The sequence below is a fragment of the Monodelphis domestica genome, chromosome 2 (genome assembly GCF_027887165.1).
Source record: "Monodelphis domestica isolate mMonDom1 chromosome 2, mMonDom1.pri, whole genome shotgun sequence".
NCBI classification, from domain to species: Eukaryota; Metazoa; Chordata; class Mammalia; order Didelphimorphia; family Didelphidae; genus Monodelphis; species Monodelphis domestica.
In genome coordinates this window covers 110,000,995-110,022,692 of record NC_077228.1, presented here as the reverse complement: position 1 = coordinate 110,022,692, position 21,698 = coordinate 110,000,995, and the positions used below count along the sequence as shown (strand labels likewise).

General features: G+C 37.4%; 1 protein-coding gene across 4 annotated transcripts in view; it reads left to right on the top strand.

The window, feature by feature from the left end:
- The window catches only part of LEMD1 (LEM domain containing 1), a 53,096-nt gene that overhangs the window by 13,767 nt on the left and 17,631 nt on the right, over positions 1-21,698 (top strand). For 3 of the 4 annotated variants that reach the window (XM_007481256.2, XM_016430119.2, XM_016430121.2), the window contains exon 5: positions 4,041-4,105. In XM_007481256.2, the coding sequence (XP_007481318.1) occupies positions 4,041-4,105 (65 nt within the window). Of the gene's footprint in view, positions 1-4,040; positions 4,106-10,759; positions 10,928-21,698 lie in introns of those variants that run through there. The other variant, XM_007481257.3, reaches the window with a different exon arrangement.

Genomic DNA, 21,698 nt, shown 5'->3' with positions numbered 1-21,698 from the left:
AAAACATATGTTAGAATTTTGGATTCTAATCCACTCTTCTATTTGTTTTTGTTTTATGGGTGAGTTCATCCCATTCATGTTGAACGTTATGATTGCTGTTTGTGTATTCCCCAGCATTTTAATAACCTCTCCTAGTTCTGTCCTTTCTTCTTTTGTTATATCCTCTTAAACCAGTTGTTTTCTTTTAATCAGTCCCCCTAATCCCCTCCCTTAATATGCTTCCCTTTCTGCCCCCTCCCTTTTTGTTCCCTTTTTATTTTTTCAGGGTCTGTTGTGTTCTCTCCTCCCTCTCTTTCTCTCCCTTTTTTCTACTCCTTGCTCCCCTACCCCCTTAGTTTTCCCTTCTTCCTTTCCCTGTAGAGTAAGATAGAATTCAATACTCCAATGGATCTAGATGCTTTTCCCTCTCAGAACTGATTTCACTGAGAGTAAGGTTTAAGTATTACCTATTAGCACTCTCTTCCTCTCCTTATAAGAGTATTCTTTCCCTCTCCTTCCCATGTGTATCTTTGTATGATAAAGATTATCCCATTTATTTTATTTCTTCAAGTATCTCTTGGTGCCATCTTCAATTCCCCTTTCCCTTTTTCTTTTTTTGCATATCATCTTATAGCCCTTAATGACCCAATCTCTTCCTGTGAAAGATTCTTCTAATTACTATAATAATGAATGCAATTTTTGAGAGGTATGAATAACATTTTCCCCATATATTAATATATATAATTTGATCTAATTGTAGTCCTTAAAGAAGAGAGTTTGAATTAAAAAAAACATTTTCCCCCTTTCCCCTCTCTTTCTTATTTACCTTTTCATGTTTCTCTTGATCTCTGTGTTTGGATATCAAACTTTCCACTTAGTTCTGGTCTTTTCTTTACAAATACTTGGAAATATTCTATTTTTCCATACTTTCCCCTGGAAGTATATAGTTAGTTTTGATAGATAAGTGATTCTTGGTTGAAGACCCAATTCTCTTGCCTTTCTGAATATCATGTTCCAGGCCTTGAGGTACTTTGGTGTGGAAGCTGCCAGGTCTTGTGTGATCCTGATTAGTGCTCTTTGGTATCTAAATGGTCTCTTTTTGGCTTCTTGTAGAATTTTCTCCTTAGCTTAAAAGCTCTGGAATTTGGCAATTACATTCCTGGGAGTTGTCTTTTGAGGATTTAGTGTAGTGGGTGTTCTATGAACTCTTTCAATGTCTATTTTGCCCCCTTGTTCAAGAACATTGGGGCAGTTTTCTTGGATGATTTCTTGTAGTATGATGTCAAGATTTCTGTTTATTTCTGGCTTTTCAGGTAGAACAATGATTCTCAAATTGTCTTGTGGTGATCTGTTTTCCTGATCTGTCATCTTGTCAGTGAGATATTTTATGTTTTCTTCTGTTTTATATTATATTTTCATTATTAATTCTTGCTATTTTGCATGATCATTGGTTTCCAGTTGCCCAATTCTGGTCCTTAGGACCTGGTTTCTGTTATAATCTTTTGGTTTTCTGCTTTAATCATTTGATTTTCTGGTATAGTCTTTTTAATTTCCTTTTCAATTTGGTCTATCCTGCTTTTCGTGGCTTCCAGCTGTTTCTCCAATTGGGAGTTCTTGTCCTTTAGACTGTTATTTCTCTTTGAACTATTTCCCACTTTTCTTGCCAGAAGGCTTCCATCTTTTTTATAAGCTCCAATTTAAATTCTTCAAGAACTTGTGGGCAATTTCAATTTTTTTGGAAGGTTTTTACTTTGTTTGAATTTCCTCCTCTATTTCCTCTGTAGCCTGGGTTTTTCCTCCGTAAAAATTTTCCAGGGTCAATGCCTTTTTTTTTTTGTGGAAGGAGGTTGTAGCTCCTGGGCACAATTTGTTATCACTGTGGAAGTTTTTCCTTTCCTTTTTAGTCAGAAATCTGAGTGAGATGGGCAGGCTCTCTGTGTATGGAGTTAAGGAGCAAGGATTTTGCCTGAGGCAAGTCGAATCTCAGCAGCTTTTGCTGTTCACTGCCTTTTTCTGCGCCACCTTCCCGAAAGCACCCACGGTCTGTACTCCCAGCCCACCAGGGTTTCAGCTGCTCTCAGGGGTATGTATTTGGTGGTGTTAGTCAGCTCCTAAGGACCTAGAGGTGCCCCTTACTTACTCTAGAGGTGCCCCTCATTGACTCGCTGATTCTGGCTTATGCTGGCTCTGACTCTAGCTCCGTAGGTGGGGTGTGGGAAGGTAAATCAGCTTGTGTTTTGGTGGGAGCTTTTTAACCCCCTTATAGTGTGTAAATACCCAAATCACATGTGCCTTCAATGCTGCACCCTACTGTGGAGTCCCTTCATTCTTATGAATTTGGTTTTTTTGGTCTTTTGAGGTAGTCTATATCGAGGGGTGCTGAGGAGAGGAAGATTCCTGCATCTAAACTGCCGCCATGCTTACCCAGAAGCCCCCTGCTAAAGCTTTTAAACCCCTACTCAGGGGCTTGTTTTTAAATATTACAGTGTTGTTTACCAATCACCCCTTCTTAGAAGCATTGTTTTTAAGTGCACAATAATAAAATCACAAGATTACAAAGAAAACATATTGAAATGTCATTATCAAAGTATTTGAGTGGGAATTCATGGACCCCAGTTTAAGAATTGCTGCTGGGGCATCTAGGTGGCTCAGTGGATAGAGAGAGGCAGGCTTGGAGATTGGAGGTCCTTGTTTCAAATCAGACCTCAGACCCTGGGCAAGTCACTTAATGTCAAATGCTTACCCTTTACTTCTCTTCTGCTTAGAACTGATACAGAATCTAAGTAGAAGGAAGAGTTTAAAAAATACTGCTCTAAATCTTCTCCTCAGATCAATAGAGTATGCTACTGGTGTTTCTTGTTTTGTTTATTACTGAGGCTAACAGTGGAGAAATTATTTGATTGGATTAAGACAATGTTTATAGCCCATTTTCTATACCTGTAACTGGCCAGACATGCTCCAGGATGACTTTTTCTTCTTTCTTTTTCCTCTTTGTCAGGGTGTTAACCCTGCCCTGGTCCTAAGTCATTATCTAATTGCCTCTTTGATAAGACCTCAGTTCTGTGTTCTGGTTTATGCTCAAATTTATGGCATACTTGGGTTTAACTGTTAGAAGAGTGGCCCCAGGCCACTGAGAGTTGAAGAGCTAATGATTCAGAGAAATAAGGAAAGGAATAATTGGTGGGTGCAGCCCTAGTCAGGGTGATAGGAAGTGCAAATCATCTCAGCTTGTGGTAGAAAAATAAGAAGGATCCATCTCAATTAGAGACAACCCCATATGACTGAATTTTTTGCTGAAAAGTTACAATTGTGGGATCCTGGAGAAATAGCTTTAGTTAGAATGCCTGTTGTGAAATTTTCCAAATTATTTTTATTACAGAATACATTTTTAATTTCTTCACTTTCTGTTTTCCTAGAATGAAAGAACATTTTTGTGCTAATATTAGATTTTCTTTGAAAAACCAAACCAAACCAAACTCAACTCTGATAGTAATAGAAAGAGAGGGCCATTTCACCTGACAAAGACTTCTATACCTGCTGTTCTTAAAAGCCTTTGAGTAGAGCCTGTTCATTTCTTCTATTCAGGTTTTCCCTGGTGAAAGAAGGGAAGACACTGCTGCACCACTTTGCTATTCTTGGCTTAGACTGAGTTTACTTCGACATAGACAAAGGTTGAACCAGAAATAACTGCCTACATGGAGCAGACAACCAAACTTCCCATTATTTCTCAGGAATTCAATGAAGTAACAAATCTGAGAGTTAGAGGGAGCCCTTCTGTCCCTGGGAGAATTCCTGGTATCTCACCTGTCTAGGTATCCCACCATTCATGTTTAACAAGTCACAGAATGAAACAGCAGCAGATAAGTCCTTGGAAAGTACTCCCTTATTGCAAAGGAGGTAATTAATTTTCCTCCCTTCAGCTATGGAAGAGTTCCCTGAATGAGTTAATGAGACTTATTTTTAATTTGTGAGTGAGGAAATGGGATTTGGTAATTAGTGTCCATTCCTTTGACGGCTCTCATGGTCTTATCTCAATTTTCATTATGTTTCCCATCATTTAGAAAAAATCATTGCTTTGAAAAGAAACAGCGAAATGTTATCAAGAATAACAGAAGAAATCCAAAACGTATGTCACTTCCCAACATATGAATCTTATACAACTAATTAAGAATGGTAAATTCCAAATCATTCTACTAATGATCAGGAAGAAAAAATGTGTTAAAAATACTATTTTGAGGGCAGCTAGGTGGCTCATTGGAAAGAGCCATACCTGGAGATCTTGGGTTCAAATTTGGCCTCATACATTTCCTAGCTGTGTGACCCTGGGCAAGGCACTTAACCCCAATTGTCTAATCCTTACCACTCTTCCAAATTGGGCCTAATATTTAGTATTTATTCTAAAACGGAAGGTAAGGATTTAAAAATATATATATACATTATATATATATAAAGATATATATATATATATGTACACACACACTATTTTGATGTAGAGTTCCTTTTTAGAAAGTAATTTCCATGCTCTGGAAGAATATTCCTAGTGAAAGTGCCATGTTTATTATATAAACTCTAAGTCAGGTATGGTGGTATCTGCACCTGGGAAGCTGAGGCTGATAAATCTCTTGAGCTTGGAAGTTTAGAGCTGAAATGGGTTTGGCAGATCCAGTGTCCAGTATCAATATGGTATTGACTGGAGCATGTCAGAGTGACTACTCTGATCAATAGTGAGGTTGGGCTTGGGAATGGTCATTGCATGAGCAGCATGTGAGAGTTAAGAAGACCCAGTCTCCTTCTCCATCCAAAATTTATTTAGCAAAAAAAATCCTATAGAACAGATGTGGCCACAAATTCATATCGACAGAGCAGTCAAGACTATTTAATGGGAATGTTATTATGGTTCAGGGTTTGGCCTTTCCACTTGAGCTAATTTGTTTGTAAAAGTTTCAAGTGAATGCAGATTTGAGAAGATAGGTAGAGAAGGGCATATAAGGTGGCTAAGCAGATAGAGAGCCAGGGCTGGAGTTGGGAGGTCCTGGGTTCAAATCTGGTCATGGACACTTACTAGCTTTGTGATGCTGGACAAATAACTTAACCCCTTACAAATTCCTTACCCCTCATAACTCTTCTGCTTTAGAACTGATAGATTCTAAGATGCAAGGTAAGGGTTAACAAAAAAAAAAAAGATGAGTGGAAGCAGATAGCAGTCAAATAGAGATAAGAGAGTGAGATTGATGGAAGTTAGGATGGCAAAGGGGCCAGCAGATTAGTGAAAAACATAATTTAAAAAGGCAGGCAATTGCCAGATCCAGAAACAATAAAATGTATCAGTAAAGAAAGGGAAGCTCAGAGACTGGACTATTAGATACATTTAGAATAGAAGATACAAATATAGATAGAATAGCATTTATCCTTCTAGGTACTATTGCTATCACTTATTCCTGATTCTCCATAAACCAGAGACTATAATCTCCACATCTTAAAGAATCCATACAAATCCACTAACATACCTGTTCCCAAAAAGTTATTATTGTTCCAAATGGTTTTATGTATTATCTAAAGCATTGATTTCTTCAGTTTTGCAAAGGATCTGTAATTTCGTGAGTATAAATATTCTCTCTACCAATGCTGACCACAGCTTTTCCATGTCTGAATGTTCTTCCCGATTTGCTACAACTGCAACATTGACCTGGCGCCCAGCCTTCTAGCCTACCTCAGACTCCATTTTTTTTTTAATTTTTAATTTTGCTAAATTCAAACCAAAACAGCTGGATGTATGACTTTTTATAACCTACAGTTTACTGGCATAATTTTTGAAAAGCAGATCACCTTCATACCACCATGAGACACCAAAATGGATTTTCTAGTGGAGATTCTTAATCTACTTATAATGACAGTCTTGAGATGGAAGAGATTTCAGATTCAACCCTTACTCAAATTGTGAATATTCTTTACAGCATCCCCAGGCTCCCTTACTGTTAGAAAAACTCTGTGGTTATGGAACATGTCATCTTTCTTTTCTTTTTATCATATTTTATTTTTCCCTAATTACATGTAAAAACAATTTAAACATTCATTCTTTTAAAATTTCATTTTCCACATTCTCTTACTCCTTTCCACCCTCCCTCCGTCCCTTTTGCCCTTTCCCCTTCCCCTGAGATAGTCAGCAACCTGATATAGATTTAACATGTACAATCATGGAAAACCATAATCATTTTTGCATTCATTAAAAAGGTATTCTAAAAAGGCTCATTAAAGAAATCCCATCCATTTATTTAATCGCTTTTCAGAAAATATTTTTCATATAATTTATGTTTTCAGAAGACATTGTCAATCTGGGTTTTAAAAATGTCAGGTGAGAGATGGAAGGTGAAAGATTTCATCCTTCAATTTAAATACATTTCTTAATAATCTCAGTTGAAATCATCCCTCTAAAGAAGCAGGAAACAAACCCAAAAGTCATGGTGAGTTAACAGATTTTGGATCCAATGATCTTATATATAAGCCATTCTGATTTAACCAAGGACCTTAAGTTTAGGAAGAGATGAGAAAAGGCACCTCCTTCTTCCTTGTAAAAGTGGAGGAATGTGGGTGTAGAACATTGCATATAATGTCAGATTCTGTTGGCAAATTGGTTACTTTTGCTGAACTATAGTTTTTTCTCTGTGTCATAAAGAGATGGCTCTCTAGGTAGAGAGGGATATATTCAGAAATGAAGGTTATATGAAAATAATATAGCAATACAATATTAAAAGATAATAAAGGGGAGAATGACAAATGTTGAAGGGGATGTGGAAAAGTAGGGACACCAATACACTGTTGGTGGAACTGTGAACCAATCCAACCATTTTAGAGAACAATTTGGAATTAGGCCCAGAGAGCTATAAAATTATGTATACCCCTAGACTCAGCAATATCAATCCTGGGTCTATTTCCCAAGCAGATCATGGAAAAAAGAAAAGGAACCTATATGCTCCAAAATATTTATAACAGTTCTCTTTGTTGTAACAAAGAACTGGAAATAGAGTGAATGTGCATCAATTGGAGAATGGCTGAACAAGTGGTGGCATATGATTGTGATGGAATACTACTGAGCCACAAGAAATTATGAGCATATTAATGTAGAAAAAACTTGGAAATAACTACATAAGATAATGAAGAACAAAATGAATAGAACCAAGAGAACATTATCTACAGCTGCAGATTTGATATTTGAAGAATAACTTGTGAATGTTCACCTCCAGAGAATGAACTGAGAAGTGGAAACACAAAAGGCATAAACTATATATGCATATGTGTTTGCTGGATGATGACTTCTACAATGTGGGGAAATCATGGGAGGGGCTGAGATAACTGGAAATAAATTCTATTAATAAAAAAATGAAAAATTTGAAAAATGATAATAAGGGACCTTAAAATTTAAATCTGAAACTTACTATAAGGTCTTATTTTAAAAGCAACAGCTAAATATATTTATTAATGACTTGTCTAATTATATTTTGAGAAGTGGAGCTGTGAGGTGGTTCAGTAGGTTGAGTGCCTTCTCAAAAAACTCTTCCTTGATCCATCCAGCTCCATTAGTCATTATCTGGTATCTATCCTCTTTTCTAGCTAGTCCCCTCAATTGAGAAGGTCTTCTCAATGTCTCCACATCCTTTCCTCTCACTTTTCACTCTCTAGAGTCCAGCTTCTGACCTCATTATTCCACCTAAAGTTACCAAAGATCTCTTAACTGCTAAATCTAATGATCTTTTCTTAATCCTCATTTTTCTCCCTCTCAATGCAGCCTTTAACACTGTCAATCACATCCTTTTTTGAGTTTCTCTTCTGTCTGGGTTTCTCATGGTTCTCTCACACATCTGACCATCTCTTAGTCTCCTTTGCTGGATCTTCATATAGGTGTTATCCTGCATCCACATTAGTGTCCTAAGGGCTGTGTCCTGGGCCCTCATCTCTTCTCCTCTGTACTATTTCTCTTGGAGATCTCATTAGATCTTAGGGATTTCATCGTCATCTCTATTCTAATGACCTTTCTGGTGTTCTGTACTCATATCTCTGACTGATTATTAGACATCTTCAACTAGATGTTCTACAGATATCTTAAACTCAGCATGTCCAAACTCATAATCTTTTCCCCAGAATCCTCTCTTCCTTTCCAAACTTCCCTATTACTTTTATTTGAAGAACCTTTACCTTTCATCTTAGAATCAATACTGAGTATTGGCAGAAGAACTGTAAGGGATAGACTGTTGGGATTAAGTAATTTGCCCAGGGTCACACAGCTGGGAAGTGTCTGAGGTCAGATTCGAATCCAGGACCTCCAGGCTCTAAGTCTGACTCTCATTCCACTGAGTAACCAAACTGGCCCCTATTACTATAAAAAAAGACACTTTAGCTTCTGTCTTAGAATCAGTACTTAGCTTCCATTCTAAGGCAGGAGAGTGGCAAGGGCTAGACTTGCCCAGGGTCACACATCTAACAAGTACCTAAGGTCAAATTTGAAACCAGAACCTTCCAGTTCTAGGTCTGGCTCTCAACCTATTGAGTCACCTCAGAACCCTACTTCCCTATTACTACAAGGGCAGCACTGCTCTCCCAGACACCCATACTCATAGCCTCAGCCTTAGCCTCAGCCTTAGCCTCAGCCTCACCTTCTCATCTTCTCTCACTCCCCCAGATCTAGCCAACTGCCAAGGCCTGTTCATTTTCCCTTTGCAACATCCTCCATATACTCAGCTCTATTCTCTCTTCTGATGCAGCCAAAACCCTGGTTTAGGCCCTTATCACCTAGTGCCAGGACCATTGTAGAAATCTGCTGGTTGGTCTGCCTGCCACCAGTTTCTCCCCACTCTAGCCCATCTTCCTTTCAGCTGAAAAACCCATCTTCCTAAAGCTCAAGCTCCCAAACAATAAACTCCCATTCCCTAAACTCTAGTGACCCCCTATCACCTCCAGGACCCAAGATAAAATAGTTTGCCACTCAAAGTCTTTTCTAAGCTGCCCACCTCCTGCCTTTTCCATCTTCTTACAACCTATTCATCCCTTACAAGCTATTCTTTAGTGATCAAGCTTCACTGATTTCTTGCTGTTTGTCTAACAAGACATACCAACTCTTGATTTCATGCCTTTTCACTGACTGTCCCCCAGACCTGTAATGTTCTCCCTCCTTATCACTGTCTCCTGGCTTCCTTTAAGTCTTAGCTTAAATCTCCTGCAGGAAACCTTTTCTAATCTAACTTCATGCTAGTGCTTTCTGAAAGTAACTAGATGGCTCAATGGATAGAGAGCCAGGCCTGGAGATTAGAAGGTCCTGGGTTCAAATTTGGCCTTTGATACATCCTAATAATATGACCCTGGGCAAGTCATTGAACCTTACCTTACCACACGTCTGACTTCGAACTAATACATAATATTGATTCTAAGACAGAAGGTAAGGGTTAAACAAATACACTAGTGCATTCCCTCTATTAATATATATCCTGTGTATAACTTCCTTGTACCTGACTGTTTGCTTGTTGTCTCCCCCATTAGACTGTGAGCTCCTTAAGAACAGAGACTCTTTTTTGCTTTTTTTCTGTATCCCCAATTCTTAGCACAGTGCCTGACACATAGAAAGTGTTTGATAAATGCTTGCTGATTGAGAAATGGATTAATCTCTAACTTTTACATTTCCTTGATTGGGCACCAGTGGACGTTATTTTCTTATTTCAGTAGTTATAGAATAGAATTGGGATGCTGTTGAGATTGGGATCATGCCTGTAAATGTCTACTGAGTCAAAGGGAGGAAGCAGCATCCTCTGCTTCAGATGCCTTCCCTGGGAAATCTTTGAGGTGATGAATGCTCATTGGCTGCTGTATAGCTGAGCTGTGGTCAAGAGCAAAGGAAGATGGACTGGGCCCTTGTGTGAAAAAGCCATTTCCTCCATCCAGGCTGAGATCCTTGTGTCTCCTAAACATGTCATGTTCTTCTTACCTTTTTATCTTTGCATATTTTATTCTTTCAGCTTGAAATGCTTTCCCTTCTCCTCTCTACCCAGCCAAATATCATGCATGCTCAAAGTCCATCTCTTTAAAGGCTTCTGAATATAATACATTATGATATAATATAACATAATAAATAACAATGTATAGTTATATGATGATGTAATATACCAACAGAATAGAATGTAATATAACATAATAAAATATAGCAATGGTAAATATAACATCTACATGTTAAAGTACATATAAGAGAATCTTAAGTGGGAGAAAGCACTGAAATATTAGCATTTTAGGGGCAGTGTGAATTTAGGTATCCTGGTATATTCACCATCTATCTTTCTGCAGGAATGAGCATAATGTGGCTGTTACCATGAAAACAATTATGGCAGGCATTATTAATCTACATAATTCTGATCACAATCCACGAACACTTGCCATCCTAGGCAATTCTTGTCCATGTCCTCACATATGTTTGTCATAGGGGAGCCATTTCACAAGGAAACATTAGTGGAATGCTCTGGCTGTCCACCTATCATCCTTTGCCCTCTCTATGTGACCAGTCCATCTTCTCTTCTTACTTTTTCTTTGCTACATTTTTTTCTTTGATATCTTTTACTCTAATTCTTCTTTGAAATTCACATTCAAAAAGAAAAATACAAATGGTCTATAGGCTGGTGTGGTTCTCTTCTGCCTCTACCATAATGGTGGCCGAGGGGCAATAATGTATACGGAGATGCTAAGAATCACAGTTCTTAGACTGTGTATAAACTTTAAATTCACAGTTGCTTCTCTGGATTGACAGAATTTGTCCAATGACCAGTATAGACATATGGCTGGAGGAAGTAGCAATCTTGACATTCTCACTGTAAATGAAACCAGAAGAAGAAAGTTGCATTCAAGTGGAGAGATGGTCCACAGGTACTCCTTGGGGGAAAAAAAGATTTGGTGGAGTTAATTTTATTATATTACCCAAAGCAATATGAAATGTCAAATTCATGGGATATTGGGTTATCTCACATCATAGTACCAATGAATACGATATGCCAAAACCCCACAAAGGTGATCATAGTTTATGCACCAATATCAGTTAATGAAGCTAAAGTAGAGAAGTCCTATGACAAATTCATTGATTCTTCAAAGTAAATCAATACATACTCTAATATTTGATAACTTATGGGGGAAGATAGCAATATGTGGGAAATCATGGATCAGGAAGAAGAAATGAAAAGACAGAAACTTATAGGCTACACTGAAACCTCATGCTTTTGTATCATGAACATTTTATTTATTTATTTTTAAACCCTTACCTTCTGTCTTAGAATCAGTAGGGGTAAGTAACTTGCCCAGGGTTACATAGCTGGGAAGTGTCTGAGGTCAGATTTGAACCTAGGACCTCCTGTCTCTAGACCTGGCTCTCAATCCACTGAGCCACCAGCTGCCCACTAATGAACATTTTCTTTAAAAAAAAAAGTAGGCACAGGACATGAGAGCATAAAATAAAATCACCAAAAAAATTAAATTGATTACCTTTTTAAATGTTATATTTTTCCCCATTACATGTAAAAATAATTTTTAACATTCATTTTTTTAAGTTTTGAGTTCCAAATTCTCTGTTCTTTTTACTCTCCCTCCCTCTCCCTTCCCAGAGATGGTAAGCAATTTGATAAAGATTCTATATGTGCAATAGAGATAGCCTTTTAAAAGTAAGGAAGAGACTAGTTGTCAATATGAGTTATCCCTGGATCCTTTCTCTTTGTATTGTCATATCACCAATTTGTTGGAGCAAAAGTCAAAATGAGCAAAAATCAAGAAAGAATAATGATGAGAGAAGAAAATTGAATACCATTGAAGCAATTTAATCCTGAAGTATTTAAATGATTTGAGAAAGAAAAATGGGTGATGGAAACAGAAATGACATTGAAATGGATTATAATAATCTTATAGGGAAAGTGTTTAATTTGTTTGAATCAGACCTGTGATTTCAGCAGTATAGGAACTCCTGGTGAAGATTTTCTTCTACCAATACAGATCTATACTTTGAAACTTGTACAAGTGTTGTCATGAGGTAAAGGGCTGTTTTTTTTTTAAATTTTTATAACCTTTGCCTTCCATCTTAGAATTAATGCTCCATATTGGTTTCAAGGCAGAAGAGTGGTAAGGGCTAAGCAATGGGGATTAAGTGACTTGCCTAGGGTCACCCAGCTAGGAAGTGTCTGAGATCACATTTGAACCCAGGACTTCCCATCTCAAAGCCTGTCTCTCAATCCACTGAGCTACCCAGCTGCCCCATAAAGGGCTGTTTTTAAAAAGTAATATATGATTTCATTGGAATTGGGAGCTCTTGGTAAATAAAACCCCACCATATCTGCTAGTTGTCTTTAGAACAGGAGGAGGGGGGCTAACATGATATGTCTGCATGCTCACATTTCTCAATTCAGTGCTTTCCATATGGCTTTAAGAGAGTTCAGGACAAACTGAGTTTCAATTTCCTTCTGTTTCCAGTTTTTCTTAGTCATAAATTCACAAATGAGATCATTTAGAAGTTTAAGAATAGCACCATAGTTCTTTACAAATTTGCAGCAATGGCCCTAAATCCTAGAAAAATGATTATCTCTAAGATTCTTTGGATATGGACAGTTGAAGAGTCCTGTTCTCTCTGAGTCTGCTGAGATACTCTATGACCCACATTCTTGCCTGAAATTCTATTAAACTAGATACTTCTTGATGGACAACTTTAAACTAGCACATTCATGGACTTCTATCCATCTTTTCCCTTGTTCTTCTAGCATCTTTCCAAAGACAGTGAGGTCATCTAGATACACCAACTGGTCCACATAGTTCATTTCTCCATTAACCATAGAAATGAGTCAGGCATCACCAAGATGGTTTGAAGATTTCACTAAAACTGGTAAAAACTGATTAGATGTAAATTCTCTATCTTCCTCTGCCTTAGGGCTCTTATAATATCTTCTTTGTAAATCCAATACTGAAAACCACTAGCTTCATAGCAGACAATCCAGGGTATCTTATACTATTGGAATTGGGGTCCGCTTTGGTTCTTTTGTTAAAATTCTATTAGTCTATACACATTCAGATTTTACTATTCTTTTTCCATACCATCACTGTAGATGATTCCTATGGACTGCTGGATTCTGTGGCGATTCTATTGACTAATAGTCTGCATGTGATTTCAGAATCTGTTTATTCTTACATTACAAATGCAACAATAGACCCTTCAATGTTTTTTCCTACCAAATTATTCATTTCATTCTAGGTCCTTTCTAGCTCAGTTGCAAGACTGATTCAAACTTGGACTCTGCCTTTCCCAGGAGGACATGAGTCTTTTCTTGAGTATTCTCCTGAGTATTTCTGACATGGGCCCATGACCTAAAAATGGGAGGTCTATACCTAATATTATCTGTAGGTAAAAGCATCTTTTTCTAACTTAACTAAGTTCATCACTAGTTTATAAGGAGCTAAGTTTTCTCTGCACTAGGACTTTCACCTTTTAGTTCAGCTTCTTTTCTTTGGAGGGAGAAATAATGATGAATTTCCCTATAATCACTATATAAGGAATTTTTGTGGGATCATCTATGTCTGTTACACTATCCACACACAAAAAGATAACATAGACTGGGTTGTGTTTCCCACCTTGAACTTTATATTAATCACCACATATCTGCCCAAATTTTATTGGCTCTTTTCAATGTTTTTATAATGTCCTTTAAAAAAATTTTTTTAACATTCAGGCTTGATGCCCATGATTATCCCTTTGTATTTTCTCTAACCATTGTTCACATCACTTTTCTAAAAACTTGGCCCCAATTTTGTTCACATATTAATTAAGATTGTATCCAGAAAAATCAGTTATGCTGAAGAAAATTGCCCAACGTGAAGTGCATGCAGTAATAAATAAGTAAACAAATAGTCAAATACAATCAATAACTTACAGTGCTGCTGTGAAGCAATACAAAAACCATAACCAACAATTAGCATGTAAAAAGGCAAGCAGTATCAATGAAATCATTGCCACATGCATTATGTTATCAATAGTACATATCATGTTATGTTATCAATAGTACATAATTTTAAACAGCGTGGATTGGAATATTACTCTATGTAACAGGCACAATGAATTAATAATCAATAGCATTTACATGTACAATGGACTTGGAATCCAGTGAAAAACTAGATAAATCATGAATATAATCCCAGAGATCAAAATGAATGTTTAAAAAATATCACTTATTGAACAGGTACATAGCACCATGGAGAGAGTGCCAGACCTGGAGTCAACCTAGGTTCAAATCTGACCTCAGATACTTCCTAGCTATGTGCCCCAGGGCAAGTCATTTAATCCCAGTTGCCTAGCCTTTGTTGCTCTTCTGTCTTAAAATTCATAGTAAGATTGAAGATAAGGACTTATAAAATTAAAAAAGAAAGAAATATCACTTGGTACTAGAAAAAAATAAGCCCAATAATTAAACATATGAAAAATCAGGATATAAGGAAAATGGATTTTTTCATTGAAAATAAAATATAACCAGGAAAGGAGTATCTTTCAGCTAAAAACAAAAACAACATCAAACACATAGAGTTTCCCAAGACAAGCATCAACACAGGTGTCTATATCTTGGTTCCAGGATATTGATATTTCCCATAGTGCTAGTCTCTTTGGTCATTTGGCTCATTGTCCATTTCCATTTCCTAGTTGAAAATATGGAAGTCCTATTCTAAGGGCAGCAGAGGAAGAGAGGAAGCCAGCCCTGAGCTGTAGTTTAGAGATATCTCCATCCTATATAACAGCTTCCTGCCTGTGCAGACACTCAAGGCAATAAATTTTCCTCTCTCATAGAGGATCAGGAAGTATCAGTTCTGTTGGTATGTCTCACAAATTCTGTTCTGCCTCCTTCCTTCACTGGAAGTATTTGGTCCTGTGAATCTCCACAAAGGTGAAAAGGCTCTGCAGAAATATTGATCATATTCCTAAATATCATTATTTTTATATTTATTCCAATGGTCTAGCCTGTTGGGTTTTTTTTTTGTATCGCAGATCTTTTATTCAATACAGTATCCCACTCAAATTTTATATAATCAAAAACCTTTATAGGCATATCATGTTTTCTATCATCCAAATGAGCTTCTCCATTAGTGACTCTCTTTCAAGTTGATATCAAGCCAGTAATTACTAATCTTTGATGCCATTCAGTAATTTCCAAATCCACCAATGTGGATTGTCTAGCTCACGCATCTTGTGCATAAGATATCAAGAGAGACTTTGTCAATGACCGGCTGTTGTTCAGCCATTCAATCATGTCTAATTCTTCCTGACCCAGTAAAGCATAGCATACCAATGCTGTTCTTGGGGTTTCTTGGCAAAGATGCTCCAGTGGTTTGCATTTCCTTCTCTGGTGAATTAAGGTTAAGTGGTTTGTTCAGGAGTGCCCAGCTAGTAAGTGTCTGAGGCCAAATTTGAATTCAAATCTTATCAACTCTACATTTACTACCCTTTATGTTGTCCTGATCATTCCATACCACCCTCAGCTTGTTCTGTACTTCAGTGCCCCGGACCCTGTTCTTAAGGGGTAAGATGAAATGGCCATTCTGTATCTTTGTGTTCATCCTCTATTACCTACCATCTTCTATATATGACTTTTTTAAAGCCTTTATTGATGTCTTCTTTTTTTTACCTCATCATAGTTATCCCCAGGATTCCTCCTTCAGCCTCTCCTAGAGAACCATCCCACATCACAAAGAGCACATCTGATGGATACATCAAAAAAGTCTGAAAGCATGTGCAATGTGTGACACTATGAGCCTCCTGCCTCCAAGAAGGGACAAGTTAGAGTCATCTTATATCTCTTCATTTAAGTCATGCTTGATCTTTATCATTTTGTTATGTTTAATCTTTTTTTTATTTAAACCCTTACCTTCTGTCTTGGAGTCAATCCTGTGTATTGGCTCCAAGGCAGAAGGGTGGTAAGGGCTAGGCAATGGGGGTCAAGTGACTTGCCCAGGGTCACCCAGCTGGGAAGTGTCTGAGGCCAGATTTGAATCCAGGACCTACCTCCCATCTCCAGACCTGACTCAATCCACTGAGCCACCCAACTGCTCCCTGTTACATTTATTCTTGGCTTTTTTAGAGTGATGTTGTTCTTTCCATTTACATTGCTGTAATTATTGTGTATATTGTATTCTTGATTCTGTTTACTTCACTCAATTTCAGTTCATGTAGGTCTTTATGCTTCCTTGAATATATCATATTCATCATTTCTTACAGCACAGTAAAACATCAAGGTTGTGACACATTCTGCTCTGTGCTCTAATGCAGACTATTTGTATTCTTCAAGGGGAAGAAATGTTCCTCTTACCAGACTCTTCTCTCATTAGTTTCTGGGTTTTATATTGGATCCCAAATAAATCTGATAGGGGCAGCTAAGTGGCTCAGTGGATAGAGCCAGGCCTGGAGATGGGAGGCCCTGGGTTCAAATCTGGCCTCAAATACTTCCTAGCTGTGTGACCCTGGGCAAGTCACTTAACCCCCATTGCCTAGCCCTTACTGCTCTTCTGCCTTGGAATCCATACACAGTATCAATTCTAAGACAGAAGGTAAGGGTTTTTTAATAAATCAGTTTGGTGCTCAAGGGTAGGTTTCCCTACTGGGAATGAAGGCACTTTAGTGTTTCCTGGTCACAGCTAATTTTTATAGACAGTTTGTTCCAGTCTACTCCTAGTTTATGGGGGTTTTCTCCTAGTTCCCTGTGGCTAGTAACAGCAATAAGGATAAAAATTACAAATAACTTTATATAGCTCTTTAAGGTTTCTAAAGTACTTTACAAATGTCTCCTTTTATCCTCACAACAACCTTGGCAGTTAAGTGCTATTATTATCCCAATTTTACAGATAATTCTACTGAGAAAGACAGAGCTTATGATTTGATGAAAGTTACCCAATTCATAAGACTAGATCTTGATTTGAACTCAGGTCTTCCTGACTACAAGTCCAAGACTCTATTCACTGTCCCTTTAAAAGAAGGAGCTGAGAGGAGCTTGGGTGACTCAGTGGATTGAAAGCCAGGTCCAGAGAGGGGAGGTCCTGGGTTCAAATTGGACCTTGAACACTTCCTAGCTGTGTGACCCTGGGCAAGTCACTTGACCCCAATTGCCTAGCTTTAACTGCTCTTCTGCCTTGGAACCAGTACACATTATTGATTCTAAGAAAGAAGAAGATGACATCTTTCCAGAAGGAACTGAATGAGACAGGGCATTCATGCCAGCCTGGCCATTGTCACCTATTTTTCTTAATTTTTCTGAGCTCTGCTTACTTGGCTCTGCATCAATTCATTTAGATTTTTCCTTTCTTCATACTCTCTTTCAGCACAGCAATATTGCATTACATTCATATACTACTGCAATTTATTCAACAATTCTCCCAGTACTGATTTTTTTTAAATAGCTCTTACCTTTAGTCTTAGAAGTGATATAGAAGAATGGTAAGGACTAAGCAATGGGAGTTAAGTGACTTGCCCAGGGCCACACAGCTAGGAAGTGTTCTGAGGTCAGATTTGAATCTAGGACCCCCTATCTCCAGGCCTGACTCTACTAAGCCACCTAGCTGCCCCTCCCCAATACTAATTGATATTATTCTACAGTTTTCTCTCAGTATTTTATTCTTCCCTTGTTTAGTCATCAGAATTATATTTATTTCATAAAATGAATCTGGTAGTATACTAATAGTTTAAGTTTGATAGAATTCTCCTGTGAAACCATCAGATCCAAGGAGTACTTTTCAAAAGTTTCCTTTATAACTAGTTTTGCTTCTTTTTCCTGAGAATGATTCTTTAAAATCTCTATTCAGTCTTCTGTTCTTTTGGATACTTTATATTTTTAAATGTATTCCTGTTTCTTTTGTATTCTCATTTTTGGTAGCATATAGCTGTGCACTGTAGATTCTGATTATTCTTTTTGTTTTGGTTTTCTTGTGATTTCACATTGATAATTTGCTATTTTAGTGCTGATTTTTTGCCCTCTTTTTAACCTGATGGACTAAATTTTTTTCAGTTTTATTAATTGTAAAAAAGAGTTGGTTTTTAGTTTTATTAGTCATTTCTATAGATCTTTTGCTTATTGTTTATTTCTCTAATTTTTTATTTTTTTGTTTTTATTTTAGGTGTATTTAACTTTCTGCTCTTTAAATACATATTCAGTTCATCAATCCTCTTCTTCGTCTTCTTCTTCCCTTAGAATCAATATTGTGTATTGGTTCTAAGGCAGAATAGCAGTAAGGGTGAGACAAATGGGATTAAATGACTCGCCAGTGTCAAACACAGCTAGGAAGTATCTGAGGCCTAATTCTTCTAAAGTCATTATTGGATATTGCATTGATCAGAGTTCTGAAATCTTTCCAACTTGTTTTCCTTCACATAATTATATCATCCTTCTACTTCCATTGGTTCAATTCACTTCACTCTGTATCAGTTTGTTCAAGTCTTCCCAAGTTTGTCCGAAGCCTTCATATTAGTCATTCTTAAAGAGCAGTAATATTCCATTACATTTACATGCTGCAATTTGTTTAGTCATTTGCTGATTGATACACACCCACTTTGTTTCTAGTTTTTTCCTACAACAACAAAAAAATGCTGCTATAAATATTTTTGTGCATATGCTAGACTTTCCTGGGGACGTTGGCAATGAAATGGAGCAGAGGAAGAATCAGTAGATAGAGAAGATTGGAGGGATGGGAATGAGTATTGGGGAAGTCTGCTGGAAGAGACTGGAGAGGAATAAGATGAAGGGTTTGCCTTAAAAAGGACAAGCTACCTCTTCATCTGAGATGAACTAATGGATGGCTTCATGTCGCCTGATGCCAATAGAGAAATAATACTGTAATTGGCAATTAAGACTACTTTGTAGACATTTGAAAAGATCACTTCAAAGGGATATAGTTCCTAATTATGGTCAAAATGGCCCATAAGGACTTTTTATATTTCAGAGGCCAAAAATCTTAGAGCCACCAAGAATGATGGGCTCTGTTGCTCTCACATATCTTTCTGCTCATAGTACACTTGCCCATGACCAAGAGTGTGCTAACCACAAAAGGCAGCTAGCCCCTAGTCCACATTCAACTCAGGCTGTTTCCCACCTTCCCCAGAGGATGATTTTCTGTGTACGGCTCCACCTCAACCTAATTTTTTCTGAACTTTACACTAAATAAAATGGGCATTTCCATATACATAGTAAAACACTAAAAAGAGTATTGTGCATGAAATTGCAATGTTCTTCTAGGAAAAGGGCTTGCTTTCCAAGTACATAATAAATCCAACATGTAACTTTTGATATCTTTGTACATTTTAAAACAAATACTTCGGTAACCTCTTTTTTTTTTTGCCAGCTCTAGTCTACCTCCCCTTCCTAACACCTCTTCCCCTGCAAAATGAAAAAAAAAAAAGACCAAAAAAGACCTTATAATGAGTATAGGGGCAGCTAGGTAGCACAGTGGATAGAGCACTGGGCCTGAGTTAGGAGGACCCGCATTCAGATCCTGCCTCAGACAACTTTCTAACTGTGTGACTCTGGGCAAGTCACTTAACCCTGTTTGCCTAGAGAGTTGTTACTAAGAGTGAAAGTAAAGATTTTTTTTTTAAATGAGGCATCTGGATGCTTAGTAGATAGAAAGTCATTCCTAAAGATGAGAGGTCCTGGGTTCAAATATGGTTTCAGACACCTCCTAGCTAGGTGACCCTGGGCAAGTCACTTAGCCCCAATTGCTTAACCCTTACCACTCTTCTGCCTTGGAACCTATTCTTAATATTGATTCTAAGCTAGAAAGTAGAAGAAAGAAGGAAAGAAGGAAAGAAGGAAAGAAAGAAAGAAAGAAAGAAAGAAAGAAAGAAAGAAAGAAAGAAAGAAAGAAAGAAAGAAAGAAAGAAAGAAAGAAAGAAAGAAAGAAAGAAAGAAAGAGAAAGAAAGAAAGAGAAAGAAAGAAAGAAAGTGAGAAAGAAAGAGAGAAAGAGAGAAAGAGAGAAAGAAAGAAAGAAAGAAAGAAAGAAAGAAAGAAAGAAAGAAAGAAAGAAAGAAAGAAAGAAAGAAAGAAAGAAAGAAAGAAAGAAAGAAAGAAAGAAAGGAAAAACAAATATGCATAGCCAAGCACAACAAATATTAGTCATATGCTGTTATTCTGCATCTTAAGTCATCACCTTTCTGTCAGACAGTTTACTTTATCCCTGGCCCTGTGGAATTATGGTTGGTCATTAATCAGAGTTCTTAAATCTTTCAAAATTGTTCATTCTTACAGTGTTATTCTCATGGTTCTGCTTACTTCACTCTGTAACAGACCATATAAATTTTCCCAGATTTCTCAAACTGCCCATCTCATCATTTCTTACAGCACGATAATATTCCATAGTTGTTTCAGTCATTCCCTAGTTGACAGATACCCCCATTACTTCATATATCTCTGCTATAACAGAAAGTGCTGCTTAAACATTTGTGTACTTATCATTTTATCATCTTTAATATGGTTCGTGTGAATGTCTCATTGCAATATGGCCCCAAGTGACAGTTTACTGACTTTGGAGATATATGAACTAAGGATTTTTGTTTCTACTTGTTCCTCCACCAGAAACTATTACCCGTTCCACAGATACCTTGATGTTTTTAAAGGAGGCAGGCTGCTGGCTCAGATAATTTTTTAATGGGACCTAAAATTCACAGCTTAATTATGGAAGGGTTTACAGAGGAGGCACAGCTCCCACTTCTGCATATTTCCTATATAATTGTCCTTTTTAAAAATAACTTTTACTTCCTATTTTAGGATTGATTTTAAGTATTAGTTCCAAGGAAGAAGAGAGGGGCAGTTGTAATTAAGTCCCTTGCCTAGGGTCACACAGCTAGAAAGTGTATAAGGTCATATTTGAACCCAAGATGTCCTGTCTCCAGGCCTTTAAATTGTCCTTCCTAAAGAAAGAAAGACAAGGAGATCTGCCCCCCCTTATAATCAAACAAATTCTGATAAGAATCCATACATTTGTCAGAACTCAAGCCCTCCAAGAAATGGGACAATTAGATTCAGAATTTAAGACTATCCAAGATCTGGAGGGTTTATCTAGTCTTCCCTAAGTACATCAAACCCTTTTGCCAGCTGGAATTTCTAAAAAAAATTATAGTGTGAACAAACATCATGGCGCATTCATAGGAGAACATTGTGAGAGTTAGTTGGAAGTGGTTCTGACTCATCTCCTGGAAAAAAAAAAGCACCCTGGAAGTTCAGACCTGAGGAACAGGGGATGGCCATATCTGCCACTGGTGAACTCCTCCCACCAGAGGCATTGTGGAAAAGCCCTGTCCCCCCAATCTCAGAAAGTTCTTAGGAAAAAGAGTCTGATGAGGGGTAGGATGAGGGGCAAGAGAGAGATTGTCAGCAATGAGACATTTGACATTCAGATCCTTGAGCAGAGATTCCAGAGAATAACTGGAATTCCCTCAAGATCAGTGATGTTTAGCTGTCTTAATATTATCAGGGAAAACCACCGATGACAGCAAAGTAGACAGCATCATTCCATAGCCACTCCAGTAGCTTTCTCTTTCCTCTAAGAAAAAATATAGAGGGACTGGAAATCGAGGGTAAACGAATTGTGTTATGTGATTGTGATGGAATACTACTGTGCCATAAGAAACAATGAGCAGGTTAATATTTTTAAAACTTGGAAAGAATTACATGAGACAATGAAGAGTGAAATGAGT